General features: G+C 34.9%; 4 protein-coding genes across 6 annotated transcripts; 1 reads left to right on the top strand and 3 right to left on the bottom strand.

Moving 5' to 3' along the window:
* Nucleotides 1–1,198: 1,198 nt before the first annotated feature.
* Nucleotides 1,199–9,508, bottom strand: LOC108209806 (28 kDa ribonucleoprotein, chloroplastic). Of its 2 annotated transcripts, none has more exons than XM_017380926.2 (5): nt 8,974–9,507; nt 8,753–8,854; nt 8,346–8,651; nt 8,159–8,261; nt 1,199–1,878 (listed from the first exon to the last, which is right to left on the bottom strand). In XM_017380926.2, exons 1-4 carry the CDS (start codon nt 9,385–9,387, stop codon nt 8,199–8,201), a joined length of 885 nt encoding a protein of 294 aa, XP_017236415.1. In that variant the 5' UTR covers nt 9,388–9,507; the 3' UTR covers nt 1,199–1,878; nt 8,159–8,198. The 2 variants fall into 2 exon arrangements, with proteins under 2 accessions (XP_017236415.1, XP_017236416.1); XM_017380927.2 differs by having other exon boundaries at nt 1,734–1,872; nt 8,974–9,508.
* Nucleotides 9,509–12,332: 2,824 nt separating this feature from the next.
* LOC108210061 (GRF1-interacting factor 2) lies at nt 12,333–16,908 on the top strand. Of its 2 annotated transcripts, XM_017381309.2 has the most exons (5): nt 12,333–12,429; nt 12,632–12,724; nt 15,248–15,324; nt 16,112–16,196; nt 16,287–16,908. In XM_017381309.2, exons 2-5 carry the CDS (start codon nt 12,641–12,643, stop codon nt 16,728–16,730), a joined length of 690 nt encoding a protein of 229 aa, XP_017236798.1. In that variant the 5' UTR covers nt 12,333–12,429; nt 12,632–12,640; the 3' UTR covers nt 16,731–16,908. The 2 variants fall into 2 exon arrangements, with proteins under 2 accessions (XP_017236798.1, XP_063943885.1); XM_064087815.1 differs by lacking the exon at nt 12,333–12,429 and having other exon boundaries at nt 12,436–12,724.
* A 2,564-nt stretch (nt 16,909–19,472) lies between these two features.
* LOC108206908 (transcription factor MYC2) lies at nt 19,473–21,276 on the bottom strand. Its single transcript, XM_017377338.2, has one exon. It carries the CDS (start codon nt 21,163–21,165, stop codon nt 19,759–19,761), a length of 1,407 nt encoding a protein of 468 aa, XP_017232827.2. The 5' UTR covers nt 21,166–21,276; the 3' UTR covers nt 19,473–19,758.
* A 3,328-nt stretch (nt 21,277–24,604) lies between these two features.
* Nucleotides 24,605–26,258, bottom strand: LOC108207649 (transcription factor MYC2). The gene has a single exon (XM_017378082.2). The coding sequence runs from the start codon at nt 26,208–26,210 to the stop codon at nt 24,780–24,782; it is 1,431 nt and encodes a 476-aa protein (XP_017233571.1). The 5' UTR covers nt 26,211–26,258; the 3' UTR covers nt 24,605–24,779.
* Nucleotides 26,259–27,007: the final 749 nt, after the last annotated feature.

The raw sequence follows: 27,007 nt of genomic DNA, 5'->3' as shown, positions 1-27,007 counted from the left end.
TAGTGACCATCTTGATATCATTTTGAGTTCAGTGACCAACTTGATAATTAACCCACTCTGATAATATTTGATGGATTTTTTTGAATTTTAAAAAATGATTGATTTTGTGGAATTGCTTAATGTATCTTAAGTTTCTTGAAATCTCACCAAAATTTATGAGATTTTGAATCATTGTACTTAAATTCCAAAAAATCTATATCAACTCTGGAACATTTTATCAAGAATCCGCACAAAATCAAAATCACATTAAATCCATATAAATCCATAAATTTAAAACAATTCATTGAAATCCAAAGGGTTAATTATCAAGTTGGTCACTGAAGTGGGCTTAATGTATCAAGTTGGTCACTGAACTCAAAACGGTATCAAGATGGTCACTGAAGTGGTCATAAATATCAAACAAGTACCTTGAAATATGAGTTCAAGCACTAAAAATATTATTTATAAAGTTTTACACATTATTTTTGAATGTTACCAAAACCAAGTAAAAGGTTATGACTTCTAATATTTATGACAAAAAATTTAGATTTTATCAAGTTTATTTATTATTTATATTTTATTATATAGTTATTTCTTTGTTTTAATTAAAAATAAATAATAAATAAATTTGATAAAATCTAAATTTTATGTCATAAATATTAGAAATCATAACATTTTACTTGGTTTTGGTAACATTTAAAAATAATATGTAAAACTTTATAAATAATATTTTTAGTGCTTGAACTCATATTTCAAGGTACTTGTTTGATATTTATGACCACTTCAGTGACCATCTTGATACCGTTTTGAGTTCAGTGACCAACTTGATACATTAAGCCCACTTCAGTGACCAACTTGATAATTAACCCGAAATCCAAATCAAATCGAATACATCCCTCGACAGTATTCAGCAAAAATACAGACAGTAACAACTCCTTTGGTGGGAAAGATTTGCAATGAAATAAAATTCATTTAAGAAGAATTTAAATGGTTGATATTTTGACGAGGCTAACTAATTAATAATATAACTAAAGAATGTTTAGAATTAGATAAAATATGATAAACTTTAGCCAAATGCAAATTTATTTGTCAGAAATTTTTATCTATAATTAATCCTCACAATCGAAAGTTTAATAAATAATTAAAACGACATTTAGTAACAGTATTCACTATAATATAAAAATTTATTTGATTTTATTGTTTACCATATAAGAAAATATTTATTCGTAAAATACCTTTGAGCCACAGTAAGTATGTTGTTTCAACGGTATAATAAATCAAAAGTTTAATCAGTAATTGAGCTGCAATTTGAACCATCTCAAGCAGACTCCACAAACAGTACTCAGTCAACTGGTACCAAGTAATCCGTGTGTCCTCGCCTGTTAGTCTTATCAAAGACTTTTCTATGCTCACTTTCCTATCGCTCTCACACTCGAGGGTCTGGAACTTCCTTCAGGCTTCAAGGCGGCTTTGATCTATGTTAAGAAGACATTGTTACTGCTGATACGAGTCCTTAGGGTGCTGCTCAATGCTAAACTAAAGTTTATCCTGACAATGTGTCCACTGTCCAGTACTAAAAAAGCAAAAATCTTGGGGAAAAATAAAATAATATCTAGGCTTGAGGTGCACATACAACCTATCTGAGTAGCAAACACAATACTAATATTTAGGCTTGAAGGTGCACGCATGACCAACATGAGTCGGTCATTTGTTGTCAATCAACCTAGGCCGGTCCTTGCTTGAATATGCTGACTTACTTGAGTGCAAAGCCACTTTGCATTACCATTTTCCCCCAGTCCATGCATTCTTCTAGAGCACCCCACTTCAAGGAATTTTTTACTTATCTCATACTGATCTTGTGCCCAGGGTGCACTGCCTCCTATATGCATTCACCTGATACTATGAAAATGGATTCCAATCATATGATTAGCGCAATTTAATTAATCAACATGGCTCCTTAGAGCAAGTCCAGTGCATAGGTATAATTGGTGCCTTGGCTAAAACATAATATTATATTTCTACAATGATTAACTCAGTCCATAGATACGATTAGGTGGTGATGCAAATTCAAAGAAATCTGGAAAAGTACATGAAAGAAGGAAGAAGGTTCCAGAAGCTTATCAAGTGGATATCCAGATTCATTTCATCTTTAACTGTATAGAGTCTAGAAGAGTTAAAAGGTCCCTGGAATTAATTAAAATTTAAATATTATCCAGCTAGAATCTTGCTAAAGGACCTATAATTATAATATTTCTAATCGGATTTTTTTGAGGCAGATTTGAATTATTTAAGTTATATATACATATATTACTTTTTTCTTGGGTGTGAGACCTAAGCAATATAATGTAAAGCCTAGCTTATCCTCTGTAAATCATAACCAGTTCAATACAGAGAAGGGCAGAAGTATGAAACATGCACTGGGTGTTCATTTTGAGGCCGGCTTATGGATTTTAAACGAGATCAGTGTTGGTTTAAAAGCCTTAATATATTAAATCAGCGGATTAAAGATATTGGTGAAAGAGCTAAGTATATTTCAATGAGCAAGGTTATGCTTTTGCCAAAATGAAATTAGTTAATCTTGTGGAATGGTGTCAGAAGTGGACATAAGGCTCTTCAGTGCCCCACTAGAAATTATTTACATATAGGAGTGGAGAAAGAAGAGCAAAAAGAATAATAAAGTGGCTTGACATGAAAATGGTCTTGGAGCATGGTTTTTCAAGATCGGAGAAGGACAATTATATTTCAAACACTTGTATATTGTAAAAACTAGTTACTTAAGCTAGTTATCGATAGTGGAAGCTCTACGAATATGATTTTAGTCTTGGTCGTGGAGCAGCGATTAATATTTTCTACAATTCCACACTCCAGCACTATCATATTGCGTGAATCGCTAATATATCTATACATCTATTCCAGTAAGTAAACATTGCCTACTTCCAAGAACTTGTGGTCGTAATGAAGATTCTATTCAATGTGATGTTGTACCCATGAATGTAACATACATAATTACATGGATGGCCAAAGTGGTTTGATTATGATAGATATCATTGTGGCAAGAGACCACCTATCAATTTTTTTGAAAAGGTAATAGTATCACACTTTATGCTAAAAGTTCTAAGAATTGAAGATTAAGAAATTTAAGGGGATCAATTAAAAAACTGCAAAGAAGTTGATCAACTCAAATTCTTCGGTTGATTATCCAAGTCACCCTTATAAGCAAGCTGAGAGAGTCCTACGGTTGCTAAGAAAGAAGCAGTTTCAGAGCAATGAAACTAGAGTTATTTAATGTATGGTAATTAAGTCTGTAAATCAAAATGAAGATTCAACAGCCAAAAAGTTACCAAAGGAAGATCTTACTATATTTCACAAATGCAATGACCCTTCAAAATCTGTTGCTACATTCTCGTCCCTCCTTCAGCTTGGTCTGTATGGGGTAAACGGAGCGAAATCCGGAAAGGAAAATAAGGAGAAAATAAAGGAATGACCCTGATTATTTTTCTTGTTTGTTTGATTGGAAAAGGAATAAAAAAATGTAGTGATTAATTTATTCTTCTTTACAACCTTAATCATTATATATACGATCAGTGTTGTGAAAAGCGCATTAAGCGGGCGATTAAGCGCCCGCTTAAGCGGAAGCGGGATAAAAACGCTCCGATTAGAGCTAAATCGGATTATTAAACGTTTTGGGAGATTAAGCGGGTCAAAACCCGCTTAAGCGGTTTTTGACCGATTAAGCAGCTATACTAAAAACATAGAATATATTTACAAGGACAGCGTGTGAGTATGGAGGAGTCGTCGTTGGAGCCGGAGATGAGGTAAGCGAGACAGGGAAGGGGGAGGGGTTGGATTCGATGAAGACGGAGGAAGAAGAGAGAGATGGGGTGGAGAGATAGAAAGAGAGAGGGAGGGGAAGAAGAGGAGGAGAGAGATGCGGCAATCAAGAGGATGGATAGAGAGAGAAGAGGGGCGAGAGCTAAGGGGAAGATCCATTTGTTTTCTTGTGTGTGGGTGGCGTAGGTGCTTATAGAAGCTGCGGAGCTTATTCATCCCACTACTCAGTAATCCCCCTCAGCTAACTCTCTGTGTATATAGGTGTAAGTATAGGTAGTTGAAGATGAGAGAACATTCGTTTTATTATTACTTATTAATCTTTATTACAAGGCAGTACAGTGGTAGTATATGTCAGTAAATTTTATAACATACAAATGTATTTTTAATGAAAAATCAATATTTGATATAAATATTTATTTATTTATAGTCCGACTAATTGTCCGCTAGAAGGTAATCTCACCGCCTAGGTCCGATTTGTGCTTTTCACAACACTGTATACGATATATACAGGGGCGTAACCAGGATATTAATTTAGGGGGGTCGAAAAATAGTTTTATAGAAAAATATATAATAAATGAAACTTTAATCATAAATTCAGTTATAATCAATTTGTTTGTATTTCTATTTTATTTATTATATTTGTACATTCTATTTAGTTTCAACTTGTTTTGCTATTTATCACAAAAAAAAAAAAAAAAACTTGTTTTGCTAAATATTAAAAGATAAATATAATATTTCATAAATGTATCTACTTTTTTTATATCATATAAATATAATGGGGTCAAAAAAAAAATAGTGGAGTCAAAAGTAGAAACTTTAAAATCTATATAATACATATATGAAGATATTTAGGGGTTCAGTGGGTGCAACCGACCCCCACCCATTAACGTAGCTACTCCCCTGGATATATATACACGCAATATATATATATATATATATATATGTACACACACATTATATATATATATATAGAGAGAGTAAACGACAAAGTGGTGGCTGAAGTTTGTCAAATTTTACAGAATGGTGGCTGGACTTTGAAAACTACGGAATGATGGCCGGAGTTCACCTCCGCCTTTTAAAAAGGTGGCGGCCATGAAGCTCCGTTAATTTCCTCCGTTAACTCCATTAAAATTATTTAAAAGAAAGGGTATTGAAGGAAAATCACCCCAAAACCCTCCAAAAATTGTGTCTCCTCTCTCCTTCTCCCTTGTATTACCTTCTCTCTAGCATCACCGTTACACAGCTGCAATCTTTCGTAAGCGTCAAAATCAAAACTTGCCAAACACCCACCCAAAATCACAAACATCCAGTAATCTCAGCTCAGTTTCAAGCATACCCACTAACCCAATTTCAAAAATTCCTCCCCGCAAATCACCTCAAACCAGCTCCGAGCATTTCGCCGGGTGGTTCGCGAGTGAGGTCTATTTCTTTGAGCATATCTCCTCCAGGAAGTTTAAGTCCTAAACACTTTTCAACAACCAAATCACCTGAATTGACTCCGCTTCAAATGTAGGATCCGAGTGATTTATCATCACAAGCTTCTGAATTATCATCCGTAGACAGGGTGACTAGCATTTTACATCGACGAACTAGCATTTTACATCCACGACACCTTGGTTTTAGAGCTACATCTTGACCAGCTTCTTCGTCGCTCGAAAGATAAATTAGTGAAAGTCAGGCTTCATCACCAACAACATCTCATGTATCTTCACCGGCATCATATGAGTGGGGGATTCTTGAGTGAGGATGTTTCGAAAGTAGAGAGTTTTGGATTTGGGGATAATCAGTTGATTTGGGGATAATCTGAGAGTTTTTACCTAAAACCCGCATTTACCCTTCTTTTTTTTAGATATTTTTTTTAAGTTAACGGGGGAAATTAACGGAGCTTAACAGCCGCCACCTTTTTAAAAGGCGGAAGTGAACTCGAGCCACAATTCCGTAGTTTTCAAAGTCCAGCCACCATTCTGTAAAATTTGACAAACTTCAGCCACCACTTTGTTATTTACTCTTTATATATATCATTATATATATAGAGAGAGAGGGTTACTCCAGTGAGAACTTCTTAAAATGAGAACCATGAGAACTTCCTTAATTTATCATATTTTGACAAATCTAAACATCAAACTAGTGGGTACCCAATATAAAAAATGTATATAAAACTAGTCTCTTCCTAGCTAGTCAAAAAAAAAATTTCAAAAAAAAAGTCCACTGCCACGTCATCAGTGATTTTTTTATTTTTTATTTATTTATTTATTTTTGGCTAGCTAGGTGGAGACCTTAATGATATACATTTTTTGTGAAGGTGCCACTGGCGGGGCCCTTCAAATGAATGAGATTTTGATAAATTAAAAAAGTTCTCACGGTTCTCATTTTAAGAAAGTTCTCATTTGAGCAATTGCCTATATATATATATATATAGAGAGAGAGAGAGAGAGAGAAAAGTTCTATGAAGACCGTTGTTTCATCGAAGAAACAGTGGTCTTCATAGAACATGTTATATAAAAATCACTAGAATTTCATTAAAAATCATAAAAATTAAGTAAAACATGTTTTGTAACTTGCAAAACATGTTTTGCAACTTGCGTTACAAAACATGTTTTGCAGAACAATACGTTTTGCTTGCTTGCAAAACTTACGTAATTTTTAAGATATTTGATGAAATATTGGTCTTTCTATTATACATTTTACAAGATAATATATTTTGTAATGTTTTCATCGCAGAACATACATAGTCTCCAATAAAATAGTGGTCTCCATAGAACTTAACACACACACACACTCTCTCTACACATAAATATACATATATACAAACACACACACAGTGTTGAGATGGCAATATCACCATCTTTGGGTGATAATGCGTCTTACGGGAGCGGGAGCGGGAGCGGGAGCGGGAGCGGGAGCGGGAGCGGGAGCGGGAGGGGGAGCGGGAGGGGGAGGGGGGGATGATATAAATTTGAGAGTGATACCAAGTAGAAGGCAGGAGCGAACACTGAAACTTCATATGTACGTCATATTATATTATAATTCATATTTTCAAACAAAAATTTTTTAATTCATATTTGGTCTGCATTATATGGAGTAAGGGCGATAACTAATGCCACCAAACAATAAAAAAAACTGCATTCATTCCATCAAATGAAGCAATAGTACTGTATTCCACTAGCTAGAAATGTGCACCTCATTAGAAAATTATAATTTAACATACAAACATGAACTATGTCATTTGTATATTATGTCTTCCAGCTAGTGAACTTGAACAAGTAACTTAAATACAAAGTAAAGTTAATCCAATTCATGTAATGAACAAGAAGGTAAATTAATAAATAAATCTTGCAGGAGCCTTCATAATTCACATTAAAAGAGGTGTACAGCTGCATTCAATGGAGAATCTGTTTCTCCACTCCAAGCAGTTTGCTTTTCAAGTGTTCTTAGTCCCAGTATTTCACGTTAACTTGTATTTTCTCAGGTTCTAAAAGCAATAATATGGAGTTGTATTTCTCCTCAGACCACTATCAAACTCATACCAGCTGCGGCTCCCTTTAGTCTTATTTTACAGAAGGCAAAGATCCATTAATTTTTTTGGGATATTTTCAATGGCAACATTCTATTATTGGCTTTTCGCATGTGGTACCATTTCATATTTTTGACTTACTCATGGTTAACCTAAATTTTTGACTTTGTTACTCTTGTACTCTTGCAGTTGGCCAGAGACAGAAATTGGTTAACTATCATTATATACTTTAGAGTTTAAAACAAAGATTGGGATATCCTTTTGACATTCTTTATCTCTTGAAGCAACAAACAATTTAACATATTCATCTTCTCATGTCTTATCTTCATTCTCTTCTCTCTAATCGTGCCTTTTTTCGCTATGTTCATCTCTTCATTTGTAATCAAGAGTATTCTCAATAATACCATCTAGAAAACCCACGCAAATGGAAAATGGTATCACTGGAAAAATCCAAAATTACAAAGGTACCACTAGTAATTTCCTTTTTTGCTATTTAAGATCCTTCATTTTAAATTCCTATAGTACATTTAATTATGGTTGACTGCAAATTTTCTTACTAACGTACAAGTTCAAGGTTCTGCATGGTAGCACTCGTGGTAAATGTGTTATTGTCCAGTGTGATACTTGTGAAATGCAATAGTACAAACAACACATGAATACAGACAAATAACGAACTTTGAGTTTTGGGAAGTTTTTAATGACAGGATAGTTTAAGTTTTATATACGATTATATTCAGACAATTGTAAATAAATAAATAAGACTACGGGATTAGAGAGAATAAGTATAATACAAAATTAAAGTTGCATAGTAGTTGGTGTCATGCACATATATACCTTTGCTTTCCTAGTGTTTGTCCATGAAAATGTTTTAACATCAAGCTTCCAAGCCTGATTTATGTTTTACTTCCCTAAGTACTATATTCCTCCCACGGAAGTCCTGCCACAGAGATGAGTGAAAAAAAGTTAGTATTGAAAGAGAGAGTGAGAGGTTAACATTACAGGTGAGGTGAAGTCACTGAACTGTTTTATTCAAAGCCATAGCAGCCTCAAGTTCATCAGGTGAGGAAAATGATACAAAACCATAAACACGGCTTTTTCCAGATTTACGATCTCGCATCACTCTTGCACTAACCACGGTACCAAACTGGCAAAAAAGATTTCTCAATTCCTCCGGCTTAACAGACCATGTGAGATTCCCAGCATATAATTTATAAGGGCTTTCAAAAACCATGTCTGTTTTAGGCGTCGAGTTCAATGCATCAACATTCCTCCTTCCCGTCTCTACATCAACTGCAAACATAACGCGAAGTTCACGTCCACCGACATCCTGCAAAATGAGGGAGTGGAAGGAGGCTAATCAATTAAAACAATCATACAAAGTAGAGTAAGAGGGATACCGAACGTAAATAAAAATGTTAGAGGACATACAGAGCCGTCTAGAGTGGAAATTGCATATTTCGCTTCATGAATTGAGCTCATAGTAACATAACCACAGCCACGGCTTAGGCCAGTTTGGGGATCCCTTGTGACCTTCAAATTGAATACATATATGATTAAAATAGGTTAAGTTTATCGATTACGAGGCGCGAAAGAGGGCAAAGCAAGCAAGCAATTAAACAAAAGTAAGTAAATATAATTAGGGGGAGTACCTCAACAGATTGAACCGTGCCGAAAGGATTAAAGAGTTGATGAAGGTTCGAAATATCGAAAGCAGATGGAAGATTACAAACATATAATTGGCAAGGTACTGGTTGTCTGCTTTGCTGCTTATGCTCCACCTCAGCCTCAAACTCGGTATCCGACTCAGTCTCAGACTCGGTGTCGTGTTGAAAACGTTGAGCGTCCATAACGAGGGCTAGTGCAAGCGGGGACTCGGTAGCCTTACTGCTACTCTTGTTGTGGTGGTGGAGATTGGGGCTATAAATTCCATTGGGTTTATAATAGTGAACAGCACGAGGCGCGAGATAACGGTTGCTGCTGATTGTGAAAATTGAAGGGGGTTGTTTATTGAGAATTAGTGGATAACAAGGAGGAGAAAAGCAATAAGATTGTGTTGCAGCCATTATTACCCTCGGTTTGTCGCTCACTGGCCACGCTCAAAACCTAAACTACTGTATCTTCTTCTTTCTTGCTTACAGTCCGTTGCAGGGCTGCCCATGGTAAAAACCGACCCACTCCACCCGGACCCTTGTTTAACTTTAGACCGACTAACTCGGATCTATCAAACCCGAAATATGATTTGGTTATTTTGGTTATGCTTGACCAGTGTCGTAAAAAATGAAAATCGGATTTAATCGGTGAAGTCACGAAATAAGGATTAATTAGGGATTAATATTAATTGGGAATTAATTGAATTGATCGGAGATTAATCGGATTGATCGGTGATTAATCGGAGATTTAATTAGTTCGGCGAGTTACGGAACATGAATTAATCGTGATTAATCAGCGACTTTTAGAACAGAGTGTTTGACTAAAACTGAAATAACTTGTTTAAGTTATGGTTTAAGTTATTTTGAGTTTAATTAAATTGGGGCCTTCTGAGCGAGGAACTTGTTAAAATGATAATCTAGGAACTCTTTTTAAAAACACGTGGGTGGTAGCGGTTGCACTTGGGAGTTATGTTCTGTATTATGATAGAGTTACTATTATGTGTTCTGTACATGATTATACCCCAAACACAAATATATTTTAGAATAGAATTAATATATATATATATGTTCTGTAAACAAAATATTATAATATGTGTCCTGTAAATTAGTTACTGCCATATTCACACATATAAATAATATTTATAAAAATTCTACTTTTTTTTATGTTTTGATATTATTATAATTCTTGTAATATTTTTTATATTTTTAAAATATATTTTTATGAGTTTGAAGTTGTGTTCTATAATTTTGATAGGAATATTTTACATATATTCGGTATTTTATCTGTAAAATTTTATGGCATATATTGTATTTTCAGTTAAAAAATTCTATGCATGTCCTGTATTTTTTATATTCTTAAATATATATTATTAGATGCATGTTCTGTAAATTTGTCAAATATTCATCATTTTATGTAACATGTTTCATAAATTTTAATATACTTGGTTTTATTACGTTAATATATTTTTATTTGTGTAAATATTATTATTTTTTTAATTTTTCTCACATGTTCTGTATTTTAGATGTTATATATTTAAGTTTTTATTGTGTGTTCTGTGATTTATAATATATTTTATATTTTATGTATTGTAAGCTTTTTATATAAAGAACATAATGTTCTGTACTTTAGGTGTTATATGAAATTATTGTAAGTTTTTTATATACAGAACATATTGTTCTCTAATGTAAACATTAATTTTTATAAAAACAGATCACAAAAAGTATAATTTCAAAATAAGAGATGAAAAATATTAATAATTATGAATAGAAAATCAAAATTTGAAAATAAGTTTAGGCACGTGGCTAGGTATTTTAGGTTTACAGGTACATGAGGAGAGCGGTTGCATATTGTATGGCTGAGATGCAAAGTTACCTAGTTACCCGGACGAGGGAGTTCCTCGTTGAACTATCCCCTAATTAAATTTTTACACAAATGATACAAAAAAATGCTTGCAACTTATAAAGTCAAAAAATCGATTTTTAATCCCGCCAAACACCACCATATTTTATACATTTGCTTTTGAAGCATTCGAGTGAATGTGTTTTGAAAATAAGGGGGTGTATTGGATTGAGGTTTTAAAGTCATTTTTTCATTCATGAGATCTGAAGATATTTGATTGAGATTGTTTGAAATCCATTAAAATCTTGAGATATTCAATTGTGATTTTAAATTATATTACAAAATAAGGTTGTATTCAATTAGGATTTTAAATCATGCTTTAAAATCCGATGATATTCAATTGTGATTGTTTAAAATCCATTAAAATCTGATGGTATTCAAATATTGATGGATTTTTTTGGATTTCATAGAATGATGGATTTTGTAAGTTTTTTTTGAAATCCCACTAAAATCTTTTGGAGCATTGTGCTTAAATCTTATCAACTCTGCGACATTTTATCAAGAATCCGCACAAAATTAAAATCACATACACTAAAAACAATCCATTAAAATCTCAATCGAATATACTCCCGTAAGATTTGCATCTGTAACCAGATATCGCGGTGCAATTTTGTCGGTTTAAAATTTTATAAAATCTTCATATATTTGCATATTGCATAGACGGAAGAAAAATAATTATTTCTTTTTATAAAAAAATGAATTATCAGGACGCAAAGTCTAGGGATGGCAGAAAAAACCGATCCGAATGGATACCCGACCGTTTCGACCCGAATGGATCTTACCGAACCCGATATTTTGGATTTGGATTTGGATTTGGATTTGATTTTTAGACCCGAACGAGTTTGGATTTGGATTTGGATACTAGGTATTCCGTATCGAAACCCGACCCGAAATCCGAATCCGATCCAAACCCGATCCAAATCCGAAACCCGAAAAAAAATCCAAATATATGTATATGTATATGTATTACTAATATACTTTTTTCAATTTTAAATCTACTAAATTGTGTTTATATATATTTAGGTAGAGTGTGAATGTGTATATTCTTGGGTTATATTGACTTTTTTTGTTTAACTAATGAGTTACTTTAAAATTTCATACTCCATATAGTGATGATTTGTGTTTAGAAATTATTACATACGGTTCAAGATTTTATTAATGTGTAATGCTTTATTATTAAAGTAGTTTAGTTTTAAATATAATGAAATTTAAGGGTGAAAAAATCGAAAATAATATTTTTACAATACTATATAAATTTCGGAATTCAGGTTTTGGATAAACCCGAATAAACCCGAACCCGATCCGAAACCCGTGGATTTGGATTTGGATTTGATATGTGAAACCCGATTGGATTTGGATTTGGATTTGGATTTTAAAAATAATTTGGATTTGGATTTGGATATCTCAAATATCCGAACCGATCCAACCCGTTGCCATCCCTAACGCAAACCATCAATTGGTTGCGGGCCAGAGTCCAATAAATAAGCAACCCTAAGTTGAATTTTATTGTTTGCCGGTACGACGACGCAGCAGCTGCACTATTACAATATCCTCAAGTTAGTTCACACCTTAACAGCTTGAAAATAGATAGTGGGTTTTGGTTGGTCTTGTCCTAACATCAAGAACCTCTCCCACCTCCATACTACAACTATAATAATCTCCTCTTTTTGTAAAATAAATATATAAATAATTACTGATTCTCTTATCTTCTTGAATTGAAAAGGCCCCAATTTTCATCACTCTCTCTTTGTAAATTAGGGCAAAAATATGCAGCAACAGCAGCAGCAACAACCACCGCCGATGATGCCTTCATTTCCCCAATCAAATATTACTACTGAACAGATCCAGAAGGTTGTATTCTTCACTTTGCTCCTTTGATTTCTTGTTGTGTCAATATATACATGAATTTATTAATCTTAGATTTTAGTCCTTTGTTTGATTATGCGAACTGGTACATAGCTAACGTGTTAGATATAGCTTGTTATTTAGTATAGTACTTGTAATAGAATTGTTATTATGCACATGTTTAGTAACCAGAGAAGGAAGCACTTGGGTTCTAGGTGCCTTTGAGACTTGCTTTTGCTGCACATACCTGCAGATTGCTTATTGTTAGACTGTTAGTCTAGATCTTTGTTGTTTTCTCGATGAGCCAGTTCCTTATACTTTATACTTTGTCGGATAGCGGGGACCCGATAGTTTACCGAGTGAAAACATCTTGGTGTAATTTAGGAATATTTTAACATTAACCGACTGTTGTGGACTTTTTTCTTTTCAATAAAGGATTGATCCTCGTGCTGTATTCGTCAGGTCAGTGGGTCACAGTGATACACTGGTAAAGCTTGATAGTTGATCAAAATAATGAAATAGTTAACGAAGGCAACATAGAAATTTGATACAAGAAGTTAAAGGTCAGGAGAATAATGAAAGCGGGAACAATTTAATAAAATGAAAGGATTGCAAATTATATATGAAAAGGTTTGTGAATGAAATAAGGAGTTTATAGGGATGGGCATTAATACCTAGATAGACGATGTTAAGCTCTAGTTTAAATTTATATGAATAAGATGAAAATGACGGAATGGAGATTATAAATTAAAGTTGTGTTTCACTTGGATGGTATGGAAATTTATGCATAAAACTTGTGCTTCAACTGGACAGAGTGAAAATTATGAGTGAAAGTTGTGTTTCACTTGATGGAACAGAATGAGGTGAGTATAAATGGTATTGAAACCAATTATTCGAGAGGTATTGACAAGTATTTATGTCATCCTCTATTAAACTCTTTGAGTTTAAAGTATGACTCGTTCATTCTTAAAATGCATGGAATCAACTGCTTCTACCATTTTAGTTTGATAATATTTTTTTGTTAGAACTATGCATCTGTTTATCATATTCGACTTTCACCCCCCACATTATTCTCTTACACCTTTTTTGTTCTTACTAAAATTTGATCCCATCCTCCTCTCATTGCAATCCTTTCAAGTAAACATAACATAAGTCATAAGAGCAAGTCCAACAATGTCTTACTAGATGGCTTATAAGTTAAAAATATAATAGAATATAGTGTCCTAGTGATATTAGACATGATTTATGTATTTTATCTCCAACAATATGCCTCATAATTGTGCCTTATGATTAATATAATGTTTTATTTGAATTATAATTGGAGGAAAGGGAAGAGATGAGAGAAAAGATACGTGTAAGGAGGGAGGTAAAGAAATTATTTATTGATAGAAGTGAAATAAGGCATGCCTAGTGATGCCTTAAGAATGAGACACTTGGTGGATGTCCTAGTGTTTTAAGGCACCACTAGGACATTGTTGGAGCATTCATTTGTATAAGATGCCTTAAATTCCAGTTTAGGACATTTTTTTAGGGCACTCTTGGACATGCTCTAAGGATTAGAGATTTAGCGGTAATACTAATCTCTTCAGACCTTTCCATCCAACCAGACAGGCAGACAGAGTATTACGCTAATTTCGAGGAAGATCAAAGCACTCTGTGGTCTTTACTATATTTGCGAGGACCAGGCTTATGAAACCCCTTTTCTGTTTGTCTAATCAGCCCATCTTTGTTATACAAAAATCACTGATTCCTTAAAATTGGTACTTAATGAATCCTGTGGATCATGGACACATTTGACTATTTGAGGGAGATTAAACAAACATAACCCTAATGCATGTAGGTAAGTAGTACTCCCTCAGTTCCACCACTTTTACCATCTAATCTAACGAAGGACTGGCTTTCATCTCTTTTCAATCAAGTTGACCTTTTAGGTTCAATATTTAAACAGTTTCAACTTTCAAGTCAATCCCCATGACAATGGACTAATTTTTCCAGTCTGACTATATATATTTTCAAAATAAATAGTAAAATGTTAAAAATAATGCACCCCGTGCATTATATTGATATATTACTTTAATGCCCTATTGAGAAGCAAAAAACACAGTCTTCCCAGGGCACTTCTGACTGTCAAACTTCTTTACTCACAAACAGGGCCACTTGTGATAGAAGAGCAGATATTATGTATAATCTATGCACAAGTATGCTCTGAATTCTGAAATGCGAGTAGATGAATTGCTTTGTAGAGAGCACATAAGAAAATTATGTATAGCCATATGTTGACCTGCAAAAATGCATTCACTAGTCTAGGCATTAATTTTTTTTTATGCTCTTGTTTATCTCCCTATCACAATGTGCCAACTACATGTTAGTGTATTGGTATTTCATTTTCCTTTGTAATATGTGCTTGGTCACAATTGATGGAGCAGCGGTATGTTTACGATTTACCTTTCGTCTATTTGAACTGAAAGCACTATTATTGAGCTGTAGCAAAATTTACTGATATGCAACTTTTTTTTATGCATCATGCAGTACCTTGACGACAATAAGAAATTAATTTTGGCAATTATGGACAATCAGAATCTCGGAAAACTTGTTGACTGTGCTCAGTAAGCTGCATATTTTCTCTTCACTGTATCCCCCCACCCCACCCCGCGTGCATTCTTTGTGTTGGTTAAGCTTGTTATTACAAGGGTCATTTATATATGTTCCATACTTCCATGATCCATCTAACTCTGATTCACGACATAGCAATAATAAAGTAAAATATATTGATTTATTTTATCAATTGCTTACTGGATCAATCTGTGGCTTGTAACAAGCTTATTGAATACTGATATCACTCAAATATTTAGGTCTGTAAACAAGGAACACCCACTGTAAATCCAACTCTAAATTCTAATAGATACAAGTCTGTGACTGTGAGTAGTAAATACATAGTACTGTATGTTGTTTATCTTTATTTTGAATTTTAATAAAAACGAGAGTTTTTGGGATGCATTACTGTTGGGTGTTGTTTTGTTAGAGCTCTGAGTGAGGAGAAACTTGAACTTAGGTTTCCTCATTTGTTGTTTTAGTTGAACTTTTCTCGTTTTTGTTCTTTGAATTCGAACTGGTTGCTTCGGTATGAGTGGCTGTCGTAATTTTGCTTTGTTTACGCCTGTTAATGCGGCTTCTATTTTGAAGATTGACATATGATGTTCTAACTTAATTTTCGTATGTATCTGCTATTGCTGGGCTCGTGACTCGTCATGTCGAACGAGTATAGATTGTCATTTTTAGTTGGGAATTCTTAAACATATATTGTTATGGTTTATTGAACCTTGTACATGACTTGAATTTCAGTGTTTGATTGCATTTAATTCCTATGCTCATAAATATTTTGATCTGATATAGTTACCAGGCTCTGCTCCAAAAAAATCTGATGTATTTAGCTGCAATTGCCGATGCGCAGCCACAAGGACCAATGATTCCATCTCAGGTTAATATGAAGGATGAACACATTGCATTTGTTAATAGCTGTTAATAGCTGTTGTAGAGTTTATGCTGACTTGTCTATTGGCATGTGCAGATGGCTCCACATCCTATGATGCAGCCAGGAGGGTTTTACATGCAACAACCTCAAGCAGCAGCTGCAGTGCCGCAGCAACAGCAGCAGCCTGTTTTGACTCCAAAGGGACCTTTACAGTTTAATACCCCACATTCGATGCAGGATTTGCAGCAGCAGAAGATACTTCAACACCATGTACAGGGAGGACTCCCAGGGCCAAGTGGAGGACTCCCAGGGCCAAGTGGTACAAGATCAGTAGCGCCCAACAACAGTACAAATCCGATCCACATGGAGGCCAGCCGTGGAGGCGGGGATGGGGGTTTGTTGACAGAAGCTAAAACTCCGAGCAAGGCACGTGGAGGTGGAAGTAAGCAAGATGCCAATGAGGGGTCACGTGTCCCCAGCGCAAGTGGCGCTAGAAGCTCAGCTACTGGAAAAGGCAGTGGAGATGCAGAAGCCAAATGATCTATATACCATGTTTCGGGATGTGGCTGTTGATAGTAGGCCTCTCACCTTAGAACTAGTGTTCATCTGGTTTTTACTAAACTTGGATGTGATAGTTTATTTCAGGTTGGTTTTATTGAGAACAGGTAGCTTGTGTTGTGGTTAGTACTAATACATCAGCTTAAGAGTTTGCTTTCTATGTAGCCCACTTCTTTAAACGGGGGAAATGTTCAAGTCGAGTTTGGTTTTAATGGATAAAAAATGTAGTACAAACCACCTAACTTTGTCATGCATTTATCTCGTAAAAAAGGTAATTTAGTTAATTCTCTCGTTAACGTTTTAAATAACACTGTTTATTTTAAATGAACACCTTTTATTAACATCAAATGAAATTTGATGCCTGATGGGAGTAATGAGATTCTAATTTGTAGAAGATAACATCTTGTTTTTGTGTTTGTTCCCATGTCTAAGGATTGTCTTGTTTTAGCTAGTACTTCATTTACATATTTGTAAATATAAGGTTGCTAGTTTGTTATGTTTGATTTTGTGTTTTTTTTGTCTCGCTGTATCTGTGAGTTATGTTATTTTCTCACTGTTTGTGTGAGTATGGTGTTTGATTTAGTAATAAAAGTTGTTAGAGGATTGGATTCTCAGTCGTTGATTATGACGGAAGTGAAAGTGACGAAACATGTGTATATATTATATTCAACAAATCACCTATCTCCAAGAAGAATGGATTAATCAGTGATTATTTTTGTATTTTGTTTGTTCGACGTGACTGTATATATAAATGTCGTATGTGTTTTTATTATTGAATTAACTCATTTATAAAAAAAAAAGAACTTTGATCATGTATTTGTATAGAAAAGAATTTGTATGCGGCACAGCTAAGATGAGTAGGTAATTAGAAATAACAATCTCTTAATAGTATATAATATAGGTTTTTGGAATATTTCTGCCGTTCCTCCAATTAAGTGTTCAATTTATTTAATAGAAAAACTCATTGTTTATGAATATATTTTGTGTATATTGAATTAGCCTCGGCAAGCCAACTTGTTGGAATGAGAAATAACTTTTCCATGCAATAATAATGTGTTCATAGTTAGTGGTAGAAATTACATCAGTCAGTAAACACTTTATGAAAGCAATATATAAAATATTATTAAATATGTATAAATGAAAACGTGACATAAAACTATGAATTACCCATCGAGGGTGACAGCAGAAGTAGCGTAAAATAGACTCCACTTGATATTAAAAAATGAATAGATGTGACAATAAATAAATTGGGAAGCATATTGAGACAGGAGGGGTAGTGGAGCGGGGTGGCAATATGACACGACCCGAAACCCGACACGAACCCGACCCAACCCGAAACCCGATTTACTGAGACAGAAACCCGAAAGTGACCCGAAAATCACCCGACAGACCCGAAATGGACCCGAAATGACCCGAAACTAGAATTTCATTTGTAATAACTTCAATTTTTGGTTTTATTCAATTTTAAGTGATTTTAGGTTGACCCGAAATCGACCCGATTGCTGACACGAACACGACCCGTTACCCGAAATTGCCACCCCTTTGCAGCCGAGAGTAAATTGCAAGTGTGCCTCCTTTTGACTCCACAAATTCTCTGAATAAAATCAAATCGTACGGACCTTTGGAAAATAACATAGATTACTCCAAGTAGGCTGAGTAGAATGTGACTGGTTGGGTCGCCTCACCCACGTGTTTATTAATTATTACTACGCTCTCTCTATCGTTGGCTGGACCCTGACCCGGACCCGGAGCAGGACCAGGACCAGTCCTTTACTGTTTTAACAGTAAATGCTAACGCTGGATGACTTTTACGTATATGGCTCTGGTATGGCCAATTCTTGGACAGAAGAGTGAGTCCATTACTAGATAATTGATTATAATAAATAACATCATATTGAAAAGTGCTTTTTTATTTTAAAATAAAACTCATATCGACTATTAGATATATATAAATAATAATTTGAAAAATTATAAGTGAATAAATATAAAGCAAATATACGTAAGTGTAAATTTGAAAATCACACAATCCGAACTCGGCCTGAAATATTCTGATTCATAATATTTTGAATGTCGGATTTTGTCACCTTTAGAATATATTATTTGTTTCTCTTTGATTCCAATCATATATGATGATGAATCGAGAAAGATGCATCAGTGCATATATGAATCATATTTGGTACTCCCCCGTCCCGTTTAATTCTATACACTTTCTTCTTTTGGATGTCACATTTAATTCAACTACATTTTCAAATCTATCAATTATATATTGATAAAAACCCCATTCACCCACTACTTTCAACTACTTTTTCAAATTTATCAATTATATATTAATTATATATTGATGAGACCCACCACTTTACCTACTTTTCCTTGAGTACCAAGTACGGCTATATGCGTATTTTCATCCAAGTTTATAATCCTTCCAGAGTTGAGTTTTTCTATATTTGATTTCAAATGAGGACAATAGCACCAAAAAAGTGACTTGCTCTGGCCAATGAGCTCCACCTGTTAACATTCAACAACGTTGTAGTTACGGTGTCAGTTAAGTTGAAAACAATCGATATTCGAACGTGCTGAATATAAAAGATAAGCGTCTTGTGGACTTCGTTGGAGAATAAAGTGATCAAAATGGGTCATATCCATTGAATTGACTACAATCAGAAACGTATCCAAAGAATGGAGGATGGAGGATCCTTCTGGTACTGATAATCGAAGAGACATATGTATATAGTATATATGTACAAACAGAATACATAATATGTTGGCGCGGATGCGAGATTAAAAGTACAACATTGTTACATGAAATACGAAAGTAATTACAGAATATTTGAAGTTTGATGCGTACAGATAAAATATTTTACGAGTAGATAACCCCAGTTCTAAAATTAAGACACACACGCTGCATGAATAGTTGAATACATAAACCGGAAGCAACATCTGTAGAATTATTACACTTAAGGATATGATGAAGTAGCTAGCCAGCTGCTGCTGCTCTTAATCACGTAATTAGCTAGATGTTTGGTGGTTGGGTTGAAAGCGAAGAGACAATGGCTTCTCTGAGTGCATCTTCAGATCGCAAACACCCCTCCGAGGGCACTTTGATCACAACATCAATGAGCATCAACTGATCAAAGCTAGACATGCTCGCATGGTTTACTTCTAGTTCCAGCTCCCTCAATGCATCCATCAGTTTTGCACCCGGATAGTTATTGTTTTTGCATCGTACCCGGATCATCGCGTCTGTGCCTACCAATTTAACCTCCACTTCATCATCATCAGTACTCATTGTAGTCGCTTCATCAACATCGCTCACAGCACTTGTGCTTGTGCTACAAGCATTAAGTTGAGGAGGAGGAGGAGGAGGAGGAGGAGAATTCTTGTGGGACTCTAAATCCTCCAATTTTGTTTTGAGGTCATTTATGTAGCTAACTGCGTCCCCAAGAAGGGACGCCTTGTCCATCTTCGACACGTTCGGTACCACCGCTCTCAGGGCGTAGAATTTGCTGTTAAGCTTCTCCCTTCGCTGCCTCTCGGCCTCCACGTGGTTTATCGGTCTGTCCTTCCCCACGCTCGGCTTTCTTCCTCTTTTCTTCCCAACTTTCTGAATTTTCACAATATTGTCATTCCTGTTTGTGTTTGCAAAGCTTATAATCTCGATCTTCGGAGTCTGAAGCTTCTCAGGATGATTATCAAGCTTTTTGACATTATTAGTGTACACGTCTAGTAACAGACCTTTGTCCTGCGGCTGCTCTTGTACAAGGCCTGGCGTTGTAGATATCGCAATCAGTGACTTGATTTTCTCCACCAGGATCAGGTCTTGATTGATGCGAGAACTAGAGCCCATCTCAACCACCCCATGAGCAGTCGGAAAACAAATCATAGTACGGACGCCGTGGATCAGAGCTTCCCGTGCTCTTTCGCACTCGCAACTCCCCAGTTCCTGGTAGCCATCAAGCCAGACATAATTCCCAGAAGTGAAAGCCTTGGCAGCAGCTCCTCCTGCAGAAATACTACGGGAAATTGAGTTAAGGTAAAACCATTCAGGGTCATTACCGTCTACATCACTGCTCTCCATGTCGAAAAGCGCACAAAATTCTCGGCTGTCTGATCTCTTTCCCTGCACCACCTTCTTATCACCAACTGTACCATTAGCCGCAGATGAAGAAGATCTGAATTGACCGTCGGCCCATGTCAAGACAAGATCAGAAGAAGTAGAAGGTGGTACAGTATCAAGTGAGCGCCAGAAAATGACATAGCACCAACAAGGATGCGATTCAAGAAGATGTTTCAGTTCAAGGTGATGAGAGGAAGGGGTGGAGGAGAAGGTTGGATAATAATAATGGCCATTTTCCACTTCTAGTTCCAGCATTGATGATGATGAAGATGAGGACACTAACAAGTTCTGATGATCTTCCATTTTTACAAATAGGTTGCTATGTTATCATTATGTTGCCTCTATTCTTCCTTTATCACATATAAATCTGATGGTGAGATGGAACTTTTTTTTCTTGTCATATACGTTGAGATAGATCTAGCAAGGAATATATACACACTCACACTCGTTACAACCATTTTTTTGACTTAAAATATGTTTTCGGATTAATATTCTACCATATTACATTCATTTATCATAATAAATATTTGTTGCTATCTGACAACTATTTCACATAATAAGCAAATATTATTAGGATGTGTGTATTACACTAAAAAGTAAAATATAATAACAGTATGTATCATTGCTTATATCAAAAATATTCCATGGCTTTGTAATAATAACGAAATTATATGAATTGTTTGTGTAAAAATTTTAACTTGTATGTTGATGAAATGATTTTAGACATTTAGTAATGTCCGATTTTATCCAAATCATAATTTCAACATTAGGCACCTATATCCCAAAGGTTAACAACATTGCTTTCATAATTATTTCTCTAATTTTTATTATTTAGATAAGAATTGGAATAATATCTTGTCATGGAAACACGTGTATAAAGAAATACGTGCATAAGCTTAAACCACATGAAAAGGGCAAGTATCTACTACTGTATCTAATGTTGACCCGAGCCCGAGGATACAATAATCATGAATGCTGCTGTTTACTATGGGTTTGCGGAATGAAAAATGCTTGATGCACATGATTATATATAAAAGTTTGTATATAATGATATGTAGTAGGTTTTAATTAAAATGACTTCATATATTAACAGCAATCATTTTAATTAAAATATTCCACATTAATTATCAATTTATCATTTTATTATGTACAAATTTTACGTACACAATTATGTGCAGCTAGCACTACTCTTTCTAAATATATTATCTGGATTCATTTCATTGGCAGTCTAAGTTAAAGCACGTGTTGTTCTCTTTTCCCCAATTTATTTTACTCCGTCGATGTCTTTAGAATTTGTAGTGGCACGGTGCTCTCATTTAGGCTATTTATTCTAACCACAGTTAAAATTTCAGTTATACTGAAAGAATTTATATGATGTGTTTGAATCTGTTTAGAAATTTCAACATCATAAACTTTAAATATATAGAAAAAAAAGGAAGATCCAATTATTTAAATCAAAATATATAAAAAATTTACCAGTCGGCAGTCGATTGATCGGTGTTTAGCTCTGTTTACGTGTTATTTATAATATATTTTAGCAGTTCATTTTGAATATAACTAACACATTTAAACCTCGCCATATAAATTTCTCTTGACCTAATTATTTAACAATTTTTTGACGAATTTAATTGTTCAAAATTTATTTAGACATATCCAACGAAAATATATTGACCCTGGTATTATTCTAAAAAGATTTTGAAATATACAAAATTAAGTGGCATATAAAAAAAAGAAAAAGAAAAAGCAAAGGAACAAAGGGAGTATGTTTTGGGGAAAGGTGGCATAAAAAAAGTCGACGAAATGACAGCAGCAGTACCGTAATTAGACTCCACCTTATTTAAAATAAATAAATGTGAGAAATACTTGAGAAAGTTAGTGGAGCACCAGCAGCAGAGCAATTCGAGTGTCCGCCTATTCGTTCAAAACTTTATTAAAAATAAATAAATTGTACGAACCTTGGAAAGCAATACTCCTAGTCTCCATTCTCCAACTGTATACAAGCAGAGGAGACAGGAGAGCAGTAGAATATGAGTGATTGGTTGGCTAGCTACCTTCCTCAGTCCTCACCCACGTTTTATTACTAGTACAGGTTTACAACCTGCAAGCATACCCCTCTCCTCTCTCCATCGTTAGTTGGTCCTGGGCTTAACAATGGTGCTCAAAAATTAAATGCCAACCGTTGCTGACATCTACATCTGTGGTTCTACAATCACGAAGAAAAATTCCGACCTAGCCAATTTGTGTATATAGCCAAAGTGCTCCGGTATGATTATGAATGTGTCCCGATGTCTCATTCTATGTGATTCCCTACTAAACAGAAATGAGACTGTGGATGTTCAGAAGGTATGATCATGTGGTTATAACTAGACCATCTCCAATTTTTCAATATTCTTATCTAAAATGTAATAACAAATCATATTATAATTAGAATGTTCACTTCTACCCGACATAATTTTTTTTCTAATAATGTAGCTAATCCATTAACGTTTGTTATTTTTGGCCAAGCTCTAAATACATGTAACAAGATTTCACGTGATCTATTATATATTAAAATGACACGGTCTATTTATAATAACTTAAAATAATGATAATATATTATTTTTAAAATATAGTTAGTACCATTCATGTACAATTTCTTAGAGCATCTCCTACCCTTGAACCCCCTTAGCTAAAAGGTGAGTCGACATACTATAAATAAATAATTTTAGTCAATAGCTCGAAAAACACATACTCCAACCTGTTGTCTATAATTTTAGTCAACCTCCTATGGATGGCTAAATTTGTCGAACCTCTACAGTTCTTAAAGAAATCTGTAGAAAGATTGCAAATCATTTATTACCATATTGAACTGATATATTCTATTTTAACAATATAAAATGTTAATAACATACTATTTTTAAATTATAGCCAACCAATATAGCCATACTATTAAAGCGAGATGTCTTAGAGGTTCAGCAAATTTTACATAATGTCTTACAGGTTCCCTCCGTTGGAGATGCTCTTACATCTTAAATAAATTTTACACAATGTCTTACATGTATAATTTAATCAACATTATTGGAGATAATATAATAATTTTAAATAAATACTATAAATTGATAATTTATTCTTTTTAAGACATCTAATTATAGAATTAATGATTTATGTAAAATTGGATATAAATTGGGACGGAGAGAGTTTCTCAAATTACGACGGAGTCAAGTTCTATACTGTATCTTTTTGCATATAAGAAATGCGTAAAATATATTCTTTTAAAGAGCTCAAGTTATAAAACTTGATCGTTTAGATTCGAAGCAAATTGCTGTTATTAGGATTTTAATTGGCGAAAGTTGAAATAGTCCAGCAGAAGTTGATCCAATTAACTATGACCGGAAACCGTGGAGGATAAAATGATCTTTGTGACAGGAACGGTGATTGATAATCAAGATGAAATTAATGGAGATTCATAACCGATAGACTTGTGGATATATATTGTACACAGACGCAGTATATACACTAATACTGATGAAAGGAGAAAATGTGAAGGTGTGGATGAAGAAGACTTGAAACCTAGATGAAAATGAACGTTTGTCATTTACAAAGATGACTCTGGTTCAGCCAGTAGTATTGATCCAAAAAGTTGGAGATTCTTGTATGAAAAACATGAATGAATATGAAGTTGAATTTTAGAAATGTGATGTTTTTAGTTAGTGTTTACAGTCTAAAATCCCTAATTAATTCTAATATTACAACACATGTTCCATGTATTCATAAACTGGAATTCACATCTATATTAGCATTTACAAGTACTTGGCTCGACAATTACGGTATCGTCGGAACACTGGCTACTACTTTGCGGACTAACGAAGTTATGTCAAATATTGATTACAAGATCCCGATAGTCGGCTAATACGGCTGCACTTAATGAAGTAATTTGGCTAGGTGCTGGTTGAAAATGAAGAAAGAATGGCTCGTCTGAGTGCATCTTCGGTTTGCAGACAGCCCCTGGAGGGAACTTTAATCACAACATCAATGAGCATCAAGTGGTCAAAGCTAGACATGCTGGCGTGGTTTACTTGCAGTTCCAGCTGCCTCAATGCATCCATCAGTTTTGCACCCGGATGATTAGTGTTTTTGCATCGTACCCGGATCATCGCGTCTGTGCCTACCAATCTAACCTCCACTTCATCATCATCAGTACTGATTGCAGTTGCTTCTTCAAAGTCACTCACAGTACCGGTGCTTGTGCTACTAGCATTGAGATGCTGCGGAGGAGGCGGAGGAGGAGGATGATTCTTCGGGGACATCAAGACTTGGGATTCTAGTTCCTCCACTTTTGTTCTGAGATTATTTATGTAGCTAACTGCGTCCCCAAGAAGGGACGCCTTGTCCATTTTCGACACGTGTGGTACCACCGCCCTGAGCGCATAAAATTTGCTGTTAAGCTTCTCCCTTCGCTGCCTCTCGGCCTCCACGTGGTTGATCGGTCTGTCCTTCCCAACGCTCGGCTTTCTTCCTCTTTTCTTTCCAACTTTCTGAATTTTCGCAGTGTCATTCCTGTCGTTTGTGTTGGCAAAGTTCACAATCTCGAACTTTGGAAATTTCTCAACATCATAATCATCAAACTCTTTGACATTCTTGCACATGTCTCGGAACAGGCCTTTGTCCTGCTGCTCTTGCACAGATCCTAGTCTTGCAGATCTCTCAAGCTCCCCAGTACTAATAGATGATGAAGATGAACCAATCAGTGACTTGATTTTCTCCACCAGGACCAAGTCGTGGTTGATGCGAACACTAGAGCCCATCTCAACCACCCCATGAGCAGTCGGAAAACAAATCATAGTGCGGATGCCGTGGATCAAAGCTTCTCGTGCTCTTTCGCACTCGAATCTCCCCAGTTCCTGGTAGCCATCAAGCCAGACATAATTCCCAGATATAAAAGCCTTGGCAGCAGCTCCTCCTGCAGGAAGACTACGGGAAATAGAGTTAAGGTAAAACCATTCTGGGTCATTACCGTCTACATCACTGCTCTCCATGTCGAAAAGCGCATACAATTCTCGGCTATCTGATCTCTTTCCCTGCACCACCTTCTTATCATCAGCTGCAGATGATGAAGATCTGAAATGACCGTCGGCCCATGTCAAGACAAGCTCAGAAGAAGAAGAAGGTGGTACAGTGTTAAGTGAGCGCCAGAAAATGACATAGCACCAACAAGGATGGGTTTCAAGAAGATGTTTCAGTTCAAGGTGATGAGAGGAGGAAGGAGTGGAGGAGAAGGTTGGATAATAATAATGTCCATTTTCTACATCTAGTTCCAGCATTGATGAAGATGAAGATGAGGATACTAGCAAGTTTTGATGATCTTCCATCACTGTATGTGTTTTGATTTTGTTCTTAAGTGTGATGATGATGAGATAGATCTAGCGGGGAATATATATACACACACGTTATAATCACATTTTCATTTGCCCGAATATTATATATTATAGGGTACCCCTCACTTTAAAAAAATGACTAAATCAACATTATTCTATTTTGCAGTGAAGTGGACATATATGCCATATGCGTTTCAACCCTGCACGATATTTTTAATTTTTTTACTAGAGTATTAGTATATGTCAAATACGTATATAACGTAATAATCTCGGTAAATGATTTACATTTGCAAGATGCACATCGTCATGACTCATGATGCGTAATTTAAAATAAACTGAATTCAAATTTTAACACATACGCCTCGAGACTGTATTAGATGACGTGTAATATCCTTACAAATTAGGAGGTGTTCATGCGTGCTTAAAAACCTGGCTTATGAATGTATAAGTTATAAACACTTATTTGAATCGTTTGTGAAAAAGTTCAAAAATACTTATAAGAAGTTGAGAATACTACCTTTTGTTTTATGACTTATACTTTTTTTGCTAAGAATTTTAATCACTTATAAGTCTTGCTTCTAAATTCTAATTCAGTTTTTTAGTTTAAACAAGAACCACTATTTTAAACTCACCCAAACAGCCTCTTATTATATTAAAATATACTAATAATTATGCTTCTCTTGTCCGAGTCCGATCCATTCTTTTACTATTTTTTTTTACTGTTACACATATTTTAATCTGTGTGTAAAATATAGTTTTATAACTTATTTTAAAATTTTATTTTATCATAA

This window comes from Daucus carota, chromosome 2 (assembly GCF_001625215.2).
Source record: "Daucus carota subsp. sativus chromosome 2, DH1 v3.0, whole genome shotgun sequence".
NCBI classification, from domain to species: Eukaryota; Viridiplantae; Streptophyta; class Magnoliopsida; order Apiales; family Apiaceae; genus Daucus; species Daucus carota.
This window is presented reverse-complemented; position numbering and strand designations above follow the sequence as displayed.

What these genes read in the sequence shown, in the direction of transcription:
- LOC108206908 (XM_017377338.2), bottom strand. Translation starts at nt 21,165, where the DNA reads ATGGAAGATCATCAGAACTTGTTAGTGTCCTCATCTTCATCATCATCA.
- LOC108209806 (XM_017380927.2), bottom strand. Translation starts at nt 9,387, where the DNA reads ATGGCTGCAACACAATCTTATTGCTTTTCTCCTCCTTGTTATCCACTA. An exon ending in TTTCCACTCTAGACGGCTCT is followed by an intron (nt 8,652 to 8,752) that starts GTATGTCCTCTA and finishes CTCATTTTGCAG; the next exon opens with GATGTCGGTGGACGTGAACT. An exon ending in CTATGGCTTTGAATAAAACA is followed by an intron (nt 8,262 to 8,345) that starts GTTCAGTGACTT and finishes TCTCTGTGGCAG; the next exon opens with GACTTCCGTGGGAGGAATAT.
- LOC108210061 (XM_017381309.2), top strand. Translation starts at nt 12,641, where the DNA reads ATGCAGCAACAGCAGCAGCAACAACCACCGCCGATGATGCCTTCATTT. An exon ending in AAACTTGTTGACTGTGCTCA is followed by an intron (nt 15,325 to 16,111) that starts GTAAGCTGCATA and finishes GATCTGATATAG; the next exon opens with TTACCAGGCTCTGCTCCAAA. An exon ending in GACCAATGATTCCATCTCAG is followed by an intron (nt 16,197 to 16,286) that starts GTTAATATGAAG and finishes TGGCATGTGCAG; the next exon opens with ATGGCTCCACATCCTATGAT.
- LOC108207649 (XM_017378082.2), bottom strand. Translation starts at nt 26,210, where the DNA reads ATGGAAGATCATCAAAACTTGCTAGTATCCTCATCTTCATCTTCATCA.